The sequence below is a fragment of the Poecilia formosa genome, unplaced genomic scaffold (genome assembly GCF_000485575.1).
Source record: "Poecilia formosa unplaced genomic scaffold, Poecilia_formosa-5.1.2 Scaffold618, whole genome shotgun sequence".
NCBI classification, from domain to species: Eukaryota; Metazoa; Chordata; class Actinopteri; order Cyprinodontiformes; family Poeciliidae; genus Poecilia; species Poecilia formosa.
This window is the reverse complement of record NW_006800557.1, coordinates 120,931-141,625: the sequence shown is the minus strand read 5'-3', so window position 1 is coordinate 141,625 and position 20,695 is coordinate 120,931. Positions and strand designations below refer to the sequence as shown.

Below are 20,695 nucleotides of genomic sequence, written 5' to 3'. Positions count from 1 at the left end.
ACAGTTTTTCTTTGGTGGCAGCCAGACGTTTTCTAACACAGCTCTGATATAGAACTGAAAATTTAAAAAGTCATAATTTGGATATTCAAATCACTAGTGGGGAAGTAACAGCTGTTTTATGAAAGAAATCATTTCTAATCCTCACGAGGAAAGTTGGTGTTGGGGAAAAACCAAACCTCTATTTATTGGATTTAGCTAAACACACAACGTATTGTCTCACAGATGTTAATGTGGTAATGTGGCCTCGTTTTCCTTTTTTTTAGTTAATTTCATGTTTTGTATATTTGCTGTTTTGGATTTGATTGTTATATTTTGAAGTTATTTACTTTTCCTATTAGATTTAGTTTGGGTTAATTTCTTGGTTTGTTGTGTTGCATGTTATCCTGATTTTGTGTTTTGCTCTTGAGGTGACGTTGCCACTCACACCCAGAGACGCCTGCTGCAGCAGCACAGATGTTCTCCATTAGCTAAGCAGTGTGCAGCCCGGGAAGCCAGTAATAAAGAGGTAGCTGTGCAGTTGAAGCGAGAGACGGAGCTGGACAGACCACAGGGGCAGCAGAGCGGCAGGATTGGAGGACTAGAGGACTGAAAGCCGCAGAGATTCATCCCACTGGTCGCCATCGGGGAACGGACGATTGGGTGTTGGAGGAGGAGCCGCCAAGATTCGCCCGTGGCCGCGGAGGGCCCTGTTGCTGGGTGCCGCTTGGCGCCGGAAAGGACCCCGCCCCCCTTGGGCGAGATAAGGCTCCATTCTTCCTCATACAGACTGATCCATTGGCTCTGCCGTACCTGCGTGCCCTGCATCCTTTTTTTTAGTGACTCATTTTTAAATAAATGATTAACTTTCATCGGCTCGTTTTTAAAACCCTGATCACAGTTCCTGTAGTTTTAATTACATTCTAATAGACCACTCGGGTCCCACATTCCAGTTTGTCTTTTTTCCCTTCAAAGTAGGTTTTTTCTGTTTGAACTTTTGTATGTATATATAAAACATGCCAACAGTGCAAAAAAAGTTTAAACATAGCAAAGTCTTGCACTTTTATACATTTTTCTATTTTTTTTTATTTTCTTATGTTTTTTGTTGTTTTTTGCTGTTTATATTTTTCAATCTTATACCTATTTTTAAAGAACACCATTCCCACTGTAAACTTTAAACCCGTCATCTAGCAGTTTGTCTTTTTAACCCTCACCAGCATACCAGATAAGATACTGGTTTCATACTTGCATGTATTAAAAAATATAAACACCAAGTCCTATGTTGCCATATGTGATTATATAATATGTAATTTAGTTTTTACAGTTATTAATGTCATATCAATCAATAAAATTGTCATAAAAGCAGATTTCCATTAACATTTTAAGCATAATAAATATACAATAACTGTTAACAAATATTGTAAATTACAACAAATATGCAATAAATACATAAATAACTCACACATTCACATATGTGTATAAGTCCATACATATGTTTAGTTTTCAATAATTATTCATTGTTGTGAATAATTATTTTCCGTGTTTTGAAGAGGTGCCATGTTTTTGGCTACCAAAAACATGGCTTTTTTTTTTGTTTTGTTTTTGTTTTTTTTGTTTTTCAGCAACCATCTTCAAAGTGATTGCTCATCAAATTCATGTTCTAATAAATTTCTGAAGTAGATTTTTTTAAAATAAAGGAATGGCACACTCCCAAATGTTTTGGTCTTACATTCAATAGTCCATCTTTCCATTAAAATGAAAACTAATGTAACAGTTAAAGACTATTCTCTTTAACATATTCTAAATCTACTGAAATCTACAAACGGCTCCATAACATGTTCAACATGTTGGATTCATATCTAGAGCTGTTACAGTGCAGAAAAGATTTTATTTGCAGAAAAGATTTTATTTAATCTGCTCCTTTTTATTTTTACTTCCAAGCCTTTTATCTTTTCGCCATGATCTTTTTATTAAAGCATGCAGGTTTAAAAATTCTTTTTCAGGAACTCATCACAACATGGCTCCTCTATTGGTCCTTTAACATAATTTTTACCAGCGTTGCCCTGAGAAGTAGCTCATGCTGTTCCAACAGGCGTTTGCTAATTACTGCACATCTGCTGAGCTAGTCTGAAGGAGCTGAGTGAAGGTGCGGCGGGGGAGGGATGCTCTGTGAGGCAGAAGCTCAGACATTCCAAAAGTGGGAAATTAACTTGTCATCTCGAGAAACCCATAGTGCATGCGGGTAAAAATGTTCTCGGCTTCCTTACACATCTATTAATAGATTAATTAAAATGTTTCAGAACTTTAATATTTAAACCAACGGCAAGTTGCTGCTACACACTGGATTTGAACATCGATCAATGCACTGTCCAGTCCATCATGGAAAAAAAGGGGAAAAAGAAGGAAACATGACCTGTAAGGTTGGTGACCTGATCTAGTAGAGAAAATAAAATGTTGTATTTGTTTTATTCAAATATCAGGTATTCATGCCTCTCCAAAGCCAGACTTCCTCTGGGAAAATCAGATCACAATCTTGTTTTGACTCTGCTTTGCATATTAACCCCCTTGTTCAGAAGGAACCTGAGAATTAAAGGAACTGAGAAGGAAACTGATGAGACTGCGGTGGGTCATTTTGAGGTTGTAGACTGGGAGGCGCTGTGCCTGACACATATAGAGGACATCAGTGTCACCGTTGTATAAAACCTTTGTGTGGATAGCACCGTCCACACCAGGAAGGTGAGATTCTTTCACGATAAACTCAGAATTTGTCAGGGTTATGCAGAAGCACTTATAAATATAAAGATATCCTCACATTTTTTTTCCAACCTAAGATGGCTAAAGTCACACACAGGCCTGTCACATTAGGTGTACATGATGAAAACATTGTCACTGCATTTTGAAGGAGGTTCACCTTGTTTAAATCAGGCTTTTAGTTTGGTGTGCTCCTAGCACTTGTGACTGAGTGACAAAGATGATATCCGTAATGTGTTATATGTTAGCTCACTGCTAACCTTGTGCACACGAGGGCTGAGGCAAATGATAAAAGTGATATGAGTGTGGAGTCGGTCGAGCCCCACTCATATGCACAAAGGTTAAATGGAAGATGGTATCAAATAAAATATTTCAATCATAAATGCATACATCTGTCTCTTCAGTAGTTTAAAAGTACTGCATTTTATGCAAAATAAGAGTTTGTGCATGGCAGTGGTATTATTAGAACAACACTTTTGTGTTCAAGTTTGTTTAAAATAATGTTGAGTGCACAGCACTCAACATTATTTTAAAATCAATAAATTTCAGAAATAATTCAGCTATTTTTTTAAAGCTGTCAATAGTCCATCCATCCTTCACTCAGTGTGTCACACCAGAAATACCAACATATTGGATCTACTGTATGCCAACACCAGATTTTATGCATTTTGATCATTGCTAACATTTAAAGCTATGCCAAACGTTTTATTTAAAAGAGCACATTTTTCATATATTCATAAAAGAAACTCAAATACCACATACAGTAACTATCTTTACACTTCAAATATATGCAAATCATTAATGTGTGCAGAACATAGGAGGAACATGGAGGTATGACTATATACCTTCTCTATAAACCTCTATATACCAACGGCTAGTCGCTGCTACGCACTAGATCTGGACATCGATCAATGCACTGTCCAGTCCATCATGGAAAAAAAGGGGAAAAAGAAGGAAACATGACCTGTAAGGTTGGTGACCTGATCTAGTAGAGAAAATAAAATGTTGTATTTGTTTTATTCAAATATCAGGTATTCATGCCTCTCCAAAGCCAGACTTCCTCTTGGAAAATCAGATCACAATCTTGTTTTGACTCTGCTTTGCATATTAACCCCCTTGTTCAGAAGGAACCTGAAAACTAAAGGAACTGAGAAGGTGGTCAGTTCCTTTAATGTCTCTTTCTCATATATTTGAGAAAGAGACATGTAAAATGACATATCAATTACTTGTTATACAAAATTATCATTACATTTTTGTTCTCCAAAAACCTCTTAGTGCTGAGTGTTTGGTAAGAAGATTGTTTAAAACAGCTAATAAATGTTACTCAGTATGAAACGTGTACCGCAACAAGCCTTCACAAAATTATTGTAAAATCCCCAGGCAAAACTAACCAACCAGTTCCTGTTGATCAGGGTTTCTGCATATTACAAAAATCCCCAGGTTTTTACTTTGGTGCCTCTGGATCAACATCAACCAGGCAAAACTGTTGGCGTCGCTGAGGTCACTGAATATTCTTGTCTTTTTGTTTGTGAACCAATGGCAGACCTGTTTACTGCTTACTTGCATGACCTTATGATTTTATCAAATATTCAGAGCACAATAAAAGAGCTAAACAGGCAACAGGCAAATTTAAGGAGGGAATATAATGAAAATAATCTGCACCTTTCAAAGAAGCCTTTTATCAGCCAGAACTTCAGAAACAAGGAAACGGGATGGTGGAAGAAAAAACTAAGGCCGTAAAACATAAAGATGGAGTTTGTAGCAATTATTGAATTGATTAATAAATGAGAAAGAAAAAAAAGAGGTCTGACTCTTTTTTCTGGCTCAATCAAACAACTTCCGTGGACCAGGTCTCTGAAAACCTTTAGAATCCAAAGAGCAATTTTTACCCTCTGTTCAGCTAAATAAAATCCTTTTAGAGCCACAAATGAAACACATGACTTTGTTTAAAAAATAAAATAAATAATAATAATAATAATAATAATAATAATAATAATAACAATAATAACAATAATAATAACTAATAACTTGTAATTTTTAAATAAATACATACAATGTGAAATGGGACGCCGCTGAATTTACACATTTCCTGCTCAAGAAAATCCGGTGTGAGGCAGTGCAGTGTTGTTCCTCACCTCTGGTGGCGCTGTGTCACACATAGTGAATGAAGCAGTTGGAGCATTCTCAATGCTGGCTCTCATATACTCGCTGGCCACTTTATTAGGTACACCTGTCCAACTGCTCATTAACGCAAATATTGAATCAGCCAATCACATGGCAGCAACTCAATGCATGTAGGCATGTTAAAATGGCCAAGACAATTTGCTGCAGTTCAAACCGAGCATCAGAATGGGGAAGAAAGGTGATTCAAGTGACTTTGAACTTGGTATGGTTGTTGGTGCCAGACGGGATGGACTACAGGGATTTTTCACACACAACCATTTCAAGGGTTTACAGAGAATGATCCGAAAAAGAGAAAATATCCAGTGAGCGGCAGTTCTGTGGGCGCAAATGTCTTGCTGATGCCAGAGGTCAGAGGAGAATGACCAGACTGGTTCGAGCTGATAGAATGGCAACATTAACTCAGATAACCACTCGTTACCACCGAGGTATGCAGGAGAGCATCTCTGAATGCACATCAAACATGTGAGAAAATAGAGGTATGACTATGTTTGCAGAAACTCCATAGGATATGTCAATGCACATATTTGAGAAAAAGATATGTAAAATGGCATATAAATAACGTATTACACAAAATTATTGTTTCATTTTTGTTCTCCAAAAACCTCTTCACCTCCAAAGTGCTTGGTAAGAACTTTATCTAAAACAGTGGCTCCGCAGTGCTAAACGTGTTCAAGAGCCACATCGACCCTTCAGAATTTTACTGTAAAATCTCCAGGGGAAAATAACCAACAGGGTTTCTGCATATTACAAAAATCCCCAGGTTTTTACTTTGGTGCCTCTGGATCAACAACATCAACCAGTCAAAACTGTTGGCGTCACTGAGGTCAACGAATATTCCTGTTGTTTTGGTTCACCTTGTGTGCTTTGTTATTTGAACCAATGGCAGACCTGTTTGCTTGCATGACCTTCTGATTTTATCAAATATTCAGAGCGCAAGCAGAGAGCTAAAACCAACATGCTAATTTAGGGGTTGAGGAGGATATAATGAAAACTAACTACACCTTCCAAAGAAGTCTTTTATCAGCCAGCGCTTCAGAAACAGTGAAACACATGGGAGATGGAAAAACTACAGTAGAATCTAGCCATTTTTCTACACAAAATAAATAGATTTCATAATAAAAAAAATGAGGACTGAGTCGTTTTTGGCTAAATCAAACAGCCTCTAGACGAGGGCTCCGAAACCTTTTTACCTGCAGCAGTTTTCACTTTGTGTTCAACTAAATAAAACAAAGTTAGAGCTACAAATGTAACACGTGACTTTGTTGAAAAACAGTAACCTAACATTTTAATCAAGTAACAACTTTTAGTTGTTAAAAATGAATCAAATACGACTTAAAATAAATTTTACTTTGTAATGTGACGCCATGAAATTGGGTCTCTGTCTCTTTAAGAACTGCTCTTTCTAAAACTCAGCCTGAAGGAAGTCATCACAACATTCCTACTCTATTAACCCTTTAACAACATTTTTACCAGCGTTTCAGTGAGAAGTAGCTCATATGAAGAGCTCAGCAGGTGTGCGGTTCCACCAGGTGTTTGCTAATTGCTGCTGGCTAGTCTGAAGGAGCTGAGTGGGGCAGATGAAGAGGAGGGCTGGTCTGTGAGGCAGAAGCTTGGAAACTGCGGCTCAGAGGAGATGAAGGCAGAGCTAGGTTCATATATGTGTTTTGCACAGCTCAGTGGTTGCCATGGGAGACTAATGGATTTCTCAAACATGCATGAAGGAATGAAGGCAACACTCCAGGTATGCTTCTGATGAGGGAATAACATTATGACATGATGTAAGGCTTAAAAAAGTTGAGTTTGTACTGCCCCCTTAACAAAGAACATATTTTGATTATAGTGAATCTCATTATAAGCAGTTCCTAAAATATTAAAGTGTTTATTCTTGTTCTAGTGAGTTTTGTGTCTCATCATGAAGAGAATGTTTTCTCGTTTAAACAAGATACTGCTCCTGAATTTATTTCTAAGCTGTGGAAGTTGTACACTTTCATAAGTTCCTGGTTTTTGAAAGAAAGAAAAAGAGTTCCTGGAGAAACCGAGATGTGCCCATGGAGAGCAGACTAGCAGCAGAGAGAAAACCCTCACTGAAATATGAACAGAACAGAAGAACTGCACCACTGTGCATGACAAAGTGAGATAAGATTATTATTCATGTTTTATTTCAATAACAGAGAATACAGGCAACAAAAAACTAAGCAAATGCTTTTGGATACACACACACACACACACACACACACACACACACACACACACATTTTTAGTATGGATCCTATGCAATGTTTTGTGAGAACAAAGATCACCAAATAACTAAGAAACGTTCTACAGAGTGCATTGGTTAGAAAGCATACGTCTCTGCTGAATTAATCGAAAATGTTGTTTAGAACATTTAGCAATTGTGGATAATTACTTTATCTTCTAATTCACTTAAAACTGATATACCTTTTTTTCAAAGAAATATTTACGAAGAAGCACAGAATGGATTTCACTCTTTAGAACAGATGAAATTAAACTTCTCAGCATCATTTCTTTTGGACCACTGATGGTTCCTTTTCGTCTCCATGGCTCCAGACATGTCACAGTCATCCATCGGTTGACCTTTGGCCCAGTTCTCGTAGCTGACCATCTCGTCACTGACCCAGAACCAGAAATCCAGAGTCCAGGCGTAGCTCAGTCCAATCCAGACATAATCAGTCGATGCAAACTGGGCTTCCTGCTGGACTAATCTCTGATCCTCCATGTTGGTGATGGTGACCAGGTCATGGTGATGATCTCTGCAGTAGTACAAGGCATCCTCCCAGGTTTTATTTTCTTTAATCAGGATCAATTCATCTGTATAAGGAAGCAATGAGGACAATGAAAGTATTTGTATAAGCAGCCATGTCACTTCAGGTGAAAAATACTTTTAGGGACCTGGAATGTTTTTTTTTACTCTTAATTAATCAGAATTAATTTATCTAAAATTAAGAATAAGAAATCATCCCAAAAATATTTTTGATTAAAGCTGCTACTGAGAACTTAAATTGGCGGACACCATGTTCCCTTTAAAGAATTGGAAAACTCACCATCATAACAGATGAAGGGTTTTCTTTCAGCACAGTTCTCATTCCTCCATCTGCCTCCATCATCAAACACAGTCATGGCACATTGACCATTGATGTATTGCTGATTGTTAAACTGTAGATTCCAGTGTCTGAAGGAGAAACTGCTTCCATCTGACCACCTCCAGGTGTCTCTGAACAGACCAATATATAATTGTGGAGGGTCTGCAGAGTTCATCAATTTCTCCACTTCTTCATCCTCTATCTGCTTCGTTCCACTGATCAGGTCTGTGTGTTTCTCTCTGCAGTAACTCTGAGCTTCCTGCCAGGACTTCTCCTCTTTAATCAAGTGGTATTTCTTGGATGTGTCACTTTCTGTGAAGTAAACACAGTTGGTTCATTTGACATGACCAAAAAGAACCAATTATCAAACCCTGAAAAATCCAAAGCAACCAAAGATCCTGACAAGCAACTTATTTTCAAACAAAAAATAAATAAAATGTTTGTTTTTCCCTTTTCTTCTCTAAAGCTAAGAAGTTGTTTATCTCAAGTTCTGTTTATTAATACAAGTTTTGATTTAATGTGAAATATATAAATATGTATGTGTGCATTTGTGTGTGAATAAAATCTCAATGAAGCACTTTGAGCTTACCACTATAACAAAGGAAATGTAAACCTTGACTACAATCAATAGATATCCATCTCCATCTGAGGCCTTTAAACAAATGTCCACAGTTCTTTCTATCCTTTGGTTCTCCTGATATCCAGTTTGTCTCACTTTCATTGAACTCCACTCCAGGCAGAGACCAGTGCCATGTTCTGTTACCATGTGTTTGATTATACAGACCAATCCAAGCTTCCTTCTTTTCTCCAGCTGAGATGTTGATGAGTCTCTTCATGTCCTTCATGTTAGTCACTGTGACCAGGTCAGTGTGTTTCTCTCTGCAGTACTGCTGAGCTTCAGTCCAGGTCTTATTCTCATTAATGTAGAGAAACTGATAGAGCTGACAGTCCATGAAACAACACTGAGCTGTAATTTGCAATTAAATATGATTAGAGCTGTTTTCATTAACATTTAATTGTAGTCTAGTTGTGTTTCAGATCAACTTACCCATCAGGAAGAGCAGAATCAGACTCCACTGCATCTTTGCTGTCAGATGAATTATTTTCCTCCAGCAGTTTGTCTCTGTTGGATGAAGAACATTTAAACAGTGAAAAGCTGCAGCTCTCCCTCCACTGGACAGAGAAACAATGAGAGCAGAGTGACCAAGATAGACAGAATAAAAAGTTTGTATCTCCACTTTCCAATATTTTTTGTGAAATGAGATGTATCTAATCTATTTCGTTCACCTTATAGTCTATGTCAAACTAAAATAGGTACAATTTAATTCTACAGCTTTTTCTACAATTAGTATTGGGAACAAAATTTAATTTGAAATCAAACAAAATAAGTTAAAACTAAGCAAAGAGCGTAAATAAACTTACATCTGGTTCTGTTTGTTTAATGTCTTCAAACAGGAAGTCTCCTCTGAATGTCCTGTTGAAAACTGTCCACAGAGGAAGTCTGCAATGGGAATTTTATATCATTTTGCTGTCAATATTTAAATACTGCAAACGTAGGATAGGGGGTGGTGCTCTTCAAAATGCCAAACTTGTTTCTCTTGAATAAAGTTATTTTAAATCTGTTCATGACCAGAAAGCAAGAACCACTGGGTTTTTTTCTAACCTCTGTAGGTGGAGGGGAAAATGTTCTAGTGACACAACAAAACTAACTTTGTTTGAAGACTGAGAGACTGTTTTATATCATGATGCTGCAAAACATGACACTTTAGCAGTCGTTCAGGAAAAATGTGTTTTTCGTTAATTACATTTATACATTTGGAGCTTCAGTGAGACTTAGTTTTTCTGTGTTTGAAACAGTGGTTGGACATTTTATTTTTTTAATGTATTATTTACTCATTAATTTAAAACTTTATTTTTTTTTATTTCCTGTTCATCTTTCATTACCTTCATTGCAGGTGTGCCTGGTCTTTTCCTGGTTTGCAGTCAGGGTTTGGCTCAGTGACAGGTCTATTTCTGAATGCAACTTGTGTTTGGAGCCTATGTAAATCGGTAGTTCTGGAGAAAAAGTTCCCAGTGTAAATTCTCCCAAAGAAAGGCTCAATTGTGTCAGTGTACCAATGAGTTTAACTTTAAGGACGTATATGAACCATATCTTTTTTTTCCCTCTTTTTTTTTTTTTTTTATATGATCATCAATAATTGACATTCTGTTGGGTTAGAAAATGCAGGCTCCGGTAAAACTGTATTGCGTTATGATTAATAAGATAACAAATCCCAATGATCTATACATGTAAAACATTATCGTCCTGAAAAATCCTTTTAAAAATGTGTAATACATCTCTGATCACAACAAAGCTGATCATATTGGCTGTTTCTGAATACGTGTCCTTGTCAGAGTCAGTTGATGTTATGGTTTACTGTAATAGAGGTAAAAAACAAATAAAGAACCAGGTTGACAATATGAAGGATGTGCTTTGATGGATAAGGATCCATCCAAGGATGAATCCTTATCCATCCTTGGATAAGGATGGATGCACCTAAAGGATGGACCTTTAGGTGCATCCTAAAGGTCCATCCTAATGGACCTTTAGGATGTCTTGAAGTGGTTAGTTGTGATGAGGATGAGGATAAACGTGGTAAGACCCAAGGTAAGGTGAGATAATGAGTTTAACAATGTCCACAAGCCAGTTGCCAGAGCCGGGTCCTACAGACAACGACTAAACAATGCTAAAGAATGAGTCAAAAATGACTAAGGGTCCAGCGGGGAACAGACGACACAGGTAAGATTAAATACACAGGAGAAAATCAGAGAACAAGAGACACCTGGATACAATTAAGGGCAAGACACAACATGGGGCCTAAATAAATCAAAGCACACACAGAGAAACCTGTAGATCCTCACATCACCAATCTACCCTTTTAACAAGAGTCACTTGTGAAAATTGATGCTAACTTTTCAAATGAACAATTTCTGTATGAAATCGATCTGCTCAACCAATCATGACTCCACATGTCCACTTTCCAACTAGCTATAAACAGCTACTTATAGTTAGTTATACAGTGAATAACCATTCAGGGAGGGCACTGCTACAAATTCCTACTTGATGAACTTCAGTTGAGCGAAACCACACAATGAAACTCCAAAGCCTCGGATCATTAGCCTTTCTGTCTTAACCCTTGTGCGTGCGAGGACTGAGGCAAATGATACAAGTGATACGGGTGTGGGGTCGGTTGGACCCCATTTGTAAACACAAGGGTTAAAATGAGTTCTGAATAATCCACAACAAAATTCACCAACAGAATCCAGAGAAGAAATGCAAAAGTCTGTCTCAAAAAAACATGCTCAAGGTCAAAGGGACATGAATTCAGAATGCTAATTACTTAAATAGAACACGTGATGCGAAGGTTGAAGCAGAAAAATGGTACAAATAGAGATACTTAAAGAAATTTGGTGAGAAAGCTTCTGGCACGTTTTAAAATATGGCGTTTTAAATTTGGTGTCATTTCTATTTATGGCATTAAAGCTGAAAGCAAAATAAGACAGTGTAGCTTTTTATGATTTTGAATGTTAACCAGTGGTTTGCATTTTGGATTATCTGCTAACTCATTCAAAGATTAAAGCCCAGCACGATTCATACCTCTGGCAGATTTATATTTAAATTAACTTGTGTTTTTATCTGACTGGAAACAACAATAATGTTTCTGAATGGCTCATCTGGAGTTCAGTTCAGATAAAGGATGTAATGAGGGAACTAAAGATTAGGCTGATGTTTCAACTGCTGTGATGGCAATAAAGACTTTTGTATTGAATATTTTTCCTAATATTCCATTCATTTTAAAATTCAAATTAAGAAAATTGCTACATTTATTTATTTCCAAATTGATTCTCCTTTTGCAGTATTTTGTTATTTTTGTGTGATGCCTGTCTAATTTCCTATTAAAACAAATTTCATGGCTGGATGAAAATTATTAATCTGATATTTCTGTGACTTGATATGGCTGCCTTCTTTCTCAGTTAAAATTTCAATGTTCCCAAACCATCACTAGCATGACCAGGTCACAGTAGTGACCTCGCCCATAAGATAAGGCAACGCGATGTTTGTAGATGTAGATGTATGTGCAATGTATTTCTTGAGTTGAATTGAATCTGTTTTAACATTGTAAAGTTATTTCATAAAAATTCTTATCACTACAAATTCAAATAAGTACAGATGGTTGATCATTCAAATATGTTTTTGTCTCTGGGTTTTAAAACTATTATGTTGAACTTTTACTTTAGTCTGTTTTGACCATCCAAATGTATTTAGTTTGTCAGAGAAACACTAAAAACCACCACAGTGTAAGTCAAGCCAAGAGACTTCTTGAAACTGAATCTCTCTGGCCTAGTTGCTATAAAAAGCTGCTTGTTTATGTGGAGTAGCAATCTAATGCTGAAGAGGTGGAAGACAGATCTGCGTGTGAAAAGAGTTGGCCTTGAGATGAACATTTTATATTCATCAAGAGATTCAGCAAAGTTATAGATCCACCTTTGACATGGAGTTTACAAGACGTTACCTTCCGATGGAGTGGGAAGAGCGATGGAGGAAAGAAAAGGAGAGGAGGAAAAGAGTGATTGAAGAAGGTGGAGAAGGGTTAGAACAAGACAACCGTGAGTTGAGGCGAATTGTTGCTTACAATGATTCCAGGATGGGCCTAGCCAGTCAAGGAGATAAAACTAAAGCGTCTGAGGTGAGAAAGACTCAAACTAGTAAGGACGATGCCGGTGGACATATCAGTGATGAGGCTTTTGAGGATATGGACCATCATGTCTACACATTCTCAAGCAAAACCTTTCCTAAAGAGATATTTATGACTCTTAAAGAACTGCAGGTTTCCTCTATTCTTACAGACCTGACTCTGACTGCTGGGGACGGCAGCAGCTTTAGTGTGCATTCCCTTATTCTGGCTGCTGTCAGTGCCTTCATTCTAGACAAACTTAAGGAAAAAAACATGGGACATTCATACAATACTCAAGGGAAAGTCACAACGTGGTCGGTACACATGGGTAATGAAGTTGACAAAATTGGGCTTCAGGCAGTTATTGAATTTGCTTACAGTGGAGATGTATCAATTTTAAACAGACACACACTAACTCAGATCAAAACTGCAGCTAAAGTACTGGAGGTCCCACGACTGCTGGATCTCTGCAACAACATAAACGCGACAAAGGAAGATCAATGTCCAAAAACAGAGCAGGGTAAAATCTCTACAGAAGTACATCTGAAGAATACTCTACGATCCATTGAAAGGTTGTTGGAAGACAAAGTTGGGTGTGATGTAATTTTGGAACTGGATGGCATTTCTTTCCATGGTAAGTCAGTAGGATCTTAGCTTATTGTACTGACTACTTTATGATAGCAGCCAAAGTTGACCTTTACTTCTGTCTGACTCAGTTCATAGAATTATCCTGGCTGCAAGCAGTGACTACTTCCGTGGGATGTTCACATGTGGAATGAGGGAATCTCACCAGGCCTGTATCGCTCTTCCTTTTGTACCGGCTTGTGAATTGGAGGCACTAATCGGTTGGTCCTACAGCGGGACTCTTCATCTCAGCTGGGACTGTGTTTTTGAGATAACCTGCACTGCCCTGCAACTTCAGTTTCAACCTGCTTCCTTGCTTTGCCTCAAATTCATGCGAGAAGAAATGGAGATAAACTCGTGTCTAGACGTGGAATCATTCGCTGAAGCATACGGCTTGTCAGAACTCCTCGAGGAAGCCAAAGACTTTATACTGAGGAACTTCAGGGAAGTGTCAGCAACTGCAAAGTTTCAAGACCTTCCAGCACAGAAGCTCCTGGACTTGCTTCGCTGCGACGGTCTGTGCGTGCCTTCAGAGTTGACTGTATTTCGTGCTGTAATCTCCTGGATTCAGGCGGATCCCGAAGAGAGGTTGGCCCATGCTGCTGTACTGATGAGTGGAGTTCGTTTCCCACTCATGACTTTTCGTGAGTTCAGGGAGGTCAGAGCAATTAATCTACGCATGGAGTGCTTTGCAGACAAAGAAGTGGAACTCTATGGATCCGCTCTCAAAGAATTTGGGTTCAGTCTCCCAAAGTCTGATGAATATTGCCGGATCAGGCGACCTAAAGATGTTCTTTGTGTGGTCGGGGGAGACCAGCTAGATCCAGATGTGGGTAAACGTATACCAAGCCAGGATATCTGGTTTGCCAACTCTTTGCGCAATGGCACAGGATTGGTGAAAGAGATAGAGTGGAGGAGACTAGGTGAGATTCCAGACAAGTCAAAGTTCAGACATGGTGTGGCTGTAATGAATGGGAGGTTGTTTGTAGCTGGTGGGTGTTACTTTTATGCCAAGAATAACATAATGACATCAGCCTACAGGTAAGGAAACAAACCACAGCATTTATTTATATTTCAGACTTAAGTTCTCATCATCCATATCCTTTCTTTTACTCTACATATTATAGCTACAACCCCGTGACAAACACTTGGAAAAGGTTGGCTGACATGCAGGAGCCAAGAAGTAACTTCTCATTGGTGGTGCATGAGGAGCGCCTTTATGCCATTGGTGGAGACAAAGAGATTGACGCCAACACAGACAGCGTTGAGATGTATAAACCAGATAGCAACTCATGGAGGTAATATATTTGTCATTTGCAATTGAATTCCTGAACACAATTTTAAATGTTTAAAACAGGATAAATGGAAACTGGATCAAAGTCTAGCTAAAGAAGATGTTATATCTGACAAATAAAGATGTGCAATGCTGCTTTAATAAGGACACATTATATACTGTATGGTACTTAGGAACGATTACTATATCTTTAAACACAAGACACAACATAAAAAAACTGTAGTAAATTCCTTAAGTCCTTGGATGTGTTGGACAGGTCATCTGTAGAACAAGATAGGCTAGCTGAATACCTCTAACACCTCTATGCTACAATTAGCATTTTAGCTAACCTTAGCAACAAGGCTAATTTTGTATTATAAACAGGTATAAGCATGCTTGCTGAAGCATACTGGCCTCTTTGGTACACTACCTGTTCACCTCCATCCCATGATGATGATGCTTTTACAGTGTTGTAGCCCCAAGAGGGGTCAAACCTGGCCTGACTGAAATTGTTTGTTAAAGCCTGGCATGCTTAGGACCCAAAGCTTTTGAAAAACTTTCTAAATAAGTATTAGGATTTTTTTCAACAACATTGCTGATCTTGTAACTTACTGTACATATTTAAACCTTTCAGTAGTTTAAAATCCAGTAAGAAGATTTCAACAAAGTGTTTTGTTGGGCCAAGCTACCTGATATCTGTGTTAAATATTAATACTGAACAAAACTCAACATAAAACATTCAGAGCTTTAGTGAGATCCACTAAGTAGTTGTTCTGTCATTGGAACAGTGGTTGAATGTATTATTTACTCATTAATTTATTTTAAAGTTTTGTTTTTTTTTATTTCCTGCTCATCTTTCATTACCTTCCTTGCAGGTGTGCCTGGTCTTTTCCTGGTTTGCAGTCAGGGTTTGGCTCAGTGACAGGTCTATTTCTGAATGTAACTTGTGTTTGGAGCACATGTAAATTAATCTTCATGGAGAAGAGCTCGCAATGCAAATTCCTCCAGAGAAACGCTCAACTGTGTCAGTGTACCAATGAGTTGAACTTTTACATATTTAAACCATATCGTCCTTTTTTTTAATGTAATCATCAATAATTGAGATTCTGTTTGGTTAGAAAATGTGGTCTCTAGTAAAACTGTATTGTGTTACGACTTTATTAATTATGAACTTTATAAATTCATAAGCTCCTTATGAACTTCCGATTTTATTAATTGTGATTTAGATTTTGACCTAGAAACAAATCATTTTTAAAAAATGTCTATCTTCTAAAATAGAAACATATTTTTAGAAAGCCATAACAGGGATTAGAAGAATGACTGCTGTACTTTGGGATTATTTGGATGATTGAAATTACATTTGCACAGAATAATGAATATTGAAATAATGAATATTGAAATGTGATTAATCACAGTTTAATATACACATATTTTTATGTGGAAGATAACATCTAGTTATTTGGGGTAAATTTGCCTATTTATGGATTTTTTTTTTCATGGAGCATCTTAAATATTTTAAGGAAATTGTGGCCTGGAAAGCTGAAATACCTTGGAGCAATGCTGCTTGACTTGCTCTTGGCTGGCACTGGCAAAGTAATCAAGCCAGGAATCATTTTCCTTAGCGATATGTCTAGTTATATAGTTTTCATGAGAGAAAGACGAATGCTAGCAAAAGTCTATCAGTTTGACTGAAAGTAGTTTTTTTTACATGATTTTAGATGTTTATATCATCATTAACTAATGTTTTCTTTTTCCTAGCTTGGTCCACCCTCTGGACCAGACTCTCAGTGGATATGGAGTCTCTGCCCTAAACGGAGGCATTTTCATCTCTGGAGGTTTTAACTGTAAATATGTGTGCCTGGTTTCCATGGTCCTGTACCACCCGGAGAGAGGAAGTGTCTACCTGGCGGACATGTCCTTCGACCGAGCCCAGCACTGTATGGAAGCGTTGAGAGGACGCCTTTACGTTGCCGGTGGGGTGTGTAACCTGAGGAAGTTCTACACCAACCAGCTAGCCTGTGAGGTGTATGACCCAGTGACAGACTCTTGGGCTGATTTTTCCTCGCTGCCAGTGCCCCATGTTGGTTCTGCCTCGGCTGTCCTGGAGGAGAAGCTCTACGTTCTGGGAGGATACTGCCAGGACGATTACAGCGAGTCGGGACTGGTCCATCGGTTTGACCCCGGCCTCCAGCGGTGGGAGACCATGGGCAAGCTGCCAGGGGCTGTTACTGACATTAAGGCCTGTCTTCTCCACTTGCCCCAGCAATTCAGACACTAACCAGATGGTCATAGCCATAAACCATTACAGAAAATCCAAACTGTCATTTGGACTTGCAAAGTATTCACGCTTTAATAAACAGAACAACACAAAGTAGTGCATAACTGAGAAATGGAATTGTATGTCTTCAATCTAGCTCATCTCTTTCTACGTGTCTTTTGTACTTTCTATAGCCAAACAAACTGAGAACAGGACGTCTTTCAGCATTTTCTTGCTAGTTTTCTTTTATGACAGTCTGATTTATTGAGTACAGATGTCCTGCTTACATATCATCCGTCTTGAGCTGTGGATATCTGCAGTTTCTCCAGACTTACTGTGAGACACTTCACTGCCTCCCTGCCTGGTGTGTTCACTCATATTTTCTAATGAGGCCTTTACACAACAGGAATTATACTGATATTACCATACACACTTTGCCAATGGGTGATTGCACTTGATTTTATTTAGCTGAATCAGAGTGAGGGGGGGTGAATACACTTTTCAGATTTTCTATACAGACATTTCACAGACCAGGAAAGAAAATTCTTAAGTTTTTTTTCTGTTTCTTAACATTAATCCAGTAAACACACACTGTTTCTCAAAAACATCTGACTGAATATAAATTTTGGCTTTAGCGTAACCAAAAAAAAATTGCTTAGTTTGTAATTGGACATTAATACACATGTTCTGCAACAAACATGGCTAGTTCTAATGTTTTATGATGAACAACGTGGAAATAAATGGACACGGAGGACGCAGGTCGTGGTGTGAAAACGATCATTTTAACGACGTTTACAGGCGAGTACAGAAATCCAGGCAGCACAGGTGAGCAATGAGACAAGGACACGCAGACACTGGGAATACTCACAACGCATCTACGTAGACGCGATGTTGACTATGACAAGGACGCAACAACGAAATACAGACACAGCTGGGATCAATCAAGGGTTAGACAAGACGACACAAGAACTAAATTGACTAAAAAACAGACACAAAAGTTCACATCCTCACATTCTTAGTAGTACCCCAACATTGTTTTGGAGAAAAATACGACTGAGAATAGTTCAATTTTGCATCAACAGTATTTTTAGGACTTTCTCTTCCTGTCAGTTCAGCTAAGTGTCAACAGTGTGACGCCCAACCAGACCATAGTGAGACTAAAGTGCAGATGTGTGTCCATGATAAATAATGCAATGTGTTCAAACACAGGGTTCAGACTAAAAGTTCAAAATTGGCTAGCTTTATAACCAGTTATGAAATTTATATTATTGTGTTTCATGTTTTTGAATCTCAATTTATATTCAACTAATTCTTGAGCCGGTAAGAAATATTTTTATTCAGTCAGAAAACTGTAGATTGGAACAACTGTTTTAGCTGTTAAAAGCAAACGGACTGAGATTATGAGACGTTTTTAGGTCATAGTTTAGAACAAAAAAAAGTAAAACATAACAAGGACAGTGCCCTGTCGCTGTATGAGGAAGAATGAGGAAGACGAGGTTGGAATGAGGATGGAAAGAGCATAAAAAGGAAAATGTTCATCAGAGATACATAATGAATTCTTCCTGATTCTTTTCTGAGGATAAAAATCTAAAAATAGACTCCATCTGTGGAAAACCTCTCTTGTTTTTTTTAATCATTTTCTTTTTTTGCAACATGAAGGAAAACTTTGGATTTGCAAAAGTTACACATTTATTTTATTATTTTTGTGCAAAATATAAACCTCTGAAGGATCCAGGAATGACATTTGAGAATGAACTCATGCTCTACCCAGAACCAGCTGAGGTTCATAATCCACTAGATTAACCTTCTTCATTGTAACTTTTATTTATTTATTTATTTATTTACCATTATATATTTGTGGTTGAAATTAGGTTCCCAAAAGTTATTTTTCTTAAAGACTTATCTCTGTTCATTTTATTAATGTTAAGATTTATAGGAAAAGGTCCTTGTTACTTTTCTTTTAAATATTTCTTTTACTTACCAACCAGTTCATTAGTTCACCTGTGATTTCATTATATTATCACGTGTTACCAGTGTCTCTAATGACATCATCAGTACAGTCTCCATCATGTAAAATGTGTGGATGTTCAGATAAACTATGTTCCATATCACTGTGCTTTTTTTGTCACCCAATGCTAATGTAAATATTAAGATATGGGATTAAAATTCTGTTTTTCTGAAAATAATTTGAAGTTATGTTTGGATGGGGCTGCGGTCAGGGGAATGTACAATAATTGTAATCTCCATTATTTTCAATAAATATGTCATGTTTTCAACACATAAACTTCTTTTTGGAACAACTTACATTCAGAAGTACAGTTTGACATAAACAACTAAAAAATGAGGTGAGGCCTTAGAGGACTTGGTAACAGAGGGAGTTTATGTAACTTCTGTCTCTATGTAGTGTGTATATGTGGTCAATATACTGTATATACTTAATTACAAGATTTACTACAAATGAGGCAAAGTTAGCAAAGAATCAAACACAAATGTATTTTGTGAAAAGTATACATTTTGACAGGACTGGACCTTCATTTTCTTTTCTTTCACAGATTATCTGTCTCATACATACTGTACTATCACAACATAGTGACAGTGTCAACAAAATTTTTTTTAGACCAATGGGAAGACGAGGAAGCCACTGAAAACACCCGTGTGTATTTTACTGCCTTGCCACAAAATGACATTGACACAGTCTCCGGCGTTCATCTCCAGTATGACTGAGTTGCTGGTTGTGTCGCTGGCGTCCAGCCCTGTGAACTCCCAGGTGCTCACTTGGTAACTCCCATTCTTCACCAAGATGGCTCCCGACGTGTGGCTGCCGTAACCGAAGGTCATGAAGCTGAAGTGATAAATCCCGTTCACCGGAGCCGTGAAGACCCCTGAGGAAGAGGAGCTGGAGTTAGTATCGATTGATTCCTGCTGTCCGAGTAGACTCTATAAAACCCAGATCGTCTAGTCAATATTATATTGATTTGCAACTGATTATGGAGAGTCAGCGATCTAAATGATGGGTCATACCTGTCTTTTTGTTGTAGGCGTTGCCAAAATTTGTGAAGACTCGGTCAAATTTAAGGATATTGCTGGTACCAGGAGAGTACGGTCCGGTGAACGAATCAGCAGACTCAATGATGGTTGCTGAGAAGGCAACGTTTTTCTGTACTAGAGAAGGTAAAGAAAACACAATGGTTAGTTTTAAGTTCTTAAGTCTTGCAAAAGTGTAAAAATTTTGACTTCAAAATTTAGCATTGAGAATTGGAGGAAAATTCAGTTTTTGTTAAAAAAATACTAATCTAAACATTGATTTCAAATTGGAAAGATTATACAGGAACTATGATGTGTTCAATAAACCTAACGAAATATTGAATCATATTTACACACCTGCAACCTGATTCAGGAGATGGTTCACTGTGAGATTTTGCATCTTCAGTTCTTTGTTCAAACTTTCAATGTTGGAGCCAAGTACAGATTTTTCATGGTTCAGTTTTGTATTGAAGACTGGAGAACAATTAGAGAAAGGTTCAAGTGTTTGGGTTTAAGGTCGATTTAGAAAATGTGCAATGCTACTTCATGGAAAAAGCAGTGTAGGTTTTTTATTTATTTTAAGTTACCTTCGTTATTTTTCTGAACCGCTTCCAATTTATCTTCGAAATGAATTTTAGTGACGTTTAGCCCATTTTCAACTTTGACCTCGATGTCCTGGGCCGTTGACTTTAGGTAAAAAAGTTCCTTCATGTAGGAGCTCAGAAGTTTGTTGGTGTTGTTGAAGGCAGCTTCAGTTTCCATCTCCAGATTTTCAAGTTTGGCTTTTTTT

The 20,695-nt window shown here is 37.7% G+C and overlaps 3 protein-coding genes and 1 long non-coding RNA gene across 4 annotated transcripts; 1 reads left to right on the top strand and 3 right to left on the bottom strand.

The window, feature by feature from the left end:
• Positions 1 to 7,393: 7,393 nt before the first annotated feature.
• On the bottom strand, positions 7,394 to 8,049 carry LOC103130252 (C-type lectin lectoxin-Lio3-like). Its single transcript, XM_007541588.1, has 2 exons — positions 7,974 to 8,049; positions 7,394 to 7,740 (listed from the first exon to the last, which is right to left on the bottom strand). Exons 1-2 carry the CDS (start codon positions 8,047 to 8,049, stop codon positions 7,394 to 7,396), a joined length of 423 nt encoding a protein of 140 aa, XP_007541650.1.
• Positions 8,050 to 8,607: 558 nt separating this feature from the next.
• On the bottom strand, positions 8,608 to 10,117 carry LOC103130248 (uncharacterized). Its single transcript, XR_001660213.1, has 3 exons — positions 9,957 to 10,117; positions 9,061 to 9,135; positions 8,608 to 8,979 (listed from the first exon to the last, which is right to left on the bottom strand). It is a non-coding gene; the product is annotated as an uncharacterized LOC103130248 (long non-coding RNA).
• Positions 10,118 to 11,963: 1,846 nt separating this feature from the next.
• On the top strand, positions 11,964 to 17,003 carry LOC103130247 (kelch-like protein 33). Its single transcript, XM_007541584.2, has 4 exons — positions 11,964 to 13,361; positions 13,444 to 14,392; positions 14,479 to 14,649; positions 16,383 to 17,003. The coding sequence occupies exons 1-4, from the start codon at positions 12,545 to 12,547 to the stop codon at positions 16,900 to 16,902; spliced, it is 2,457 nt and encodes an 818-aa protein (XP_007541646.1). The 5' UTR covers positions 11,964 to 12,544; the 3' UTR covers positions 16,903 to 17,003.
• Positions 17,004 to 19,317: 2,314 nt separating this feature from the next.
• cbln11 (cerebellin 11) lies at positions 19,318 to 20,667 on the bottom strand. The gene is made up of 3 exons (XM_016665768.1): positions 20,493 to 20,667; positions 19,903 to 20,043; positions 19,318 to 19,763 (listed from the first exon to the last, which is right to left on the bottom strand). The coding sequence occupies exons 1-3, from the start codon at positions 20,665 to 20,667 to the stop codon at positions 19,495 to 19,497; spliced, it is 585 nt and encodes a 194-aa protein (XP_016521254.1). The 3' UTR covers positions 19,318 to 19,494.
• Positions 20,668 to 20,695: the final 28 nt, after the last annotated feature.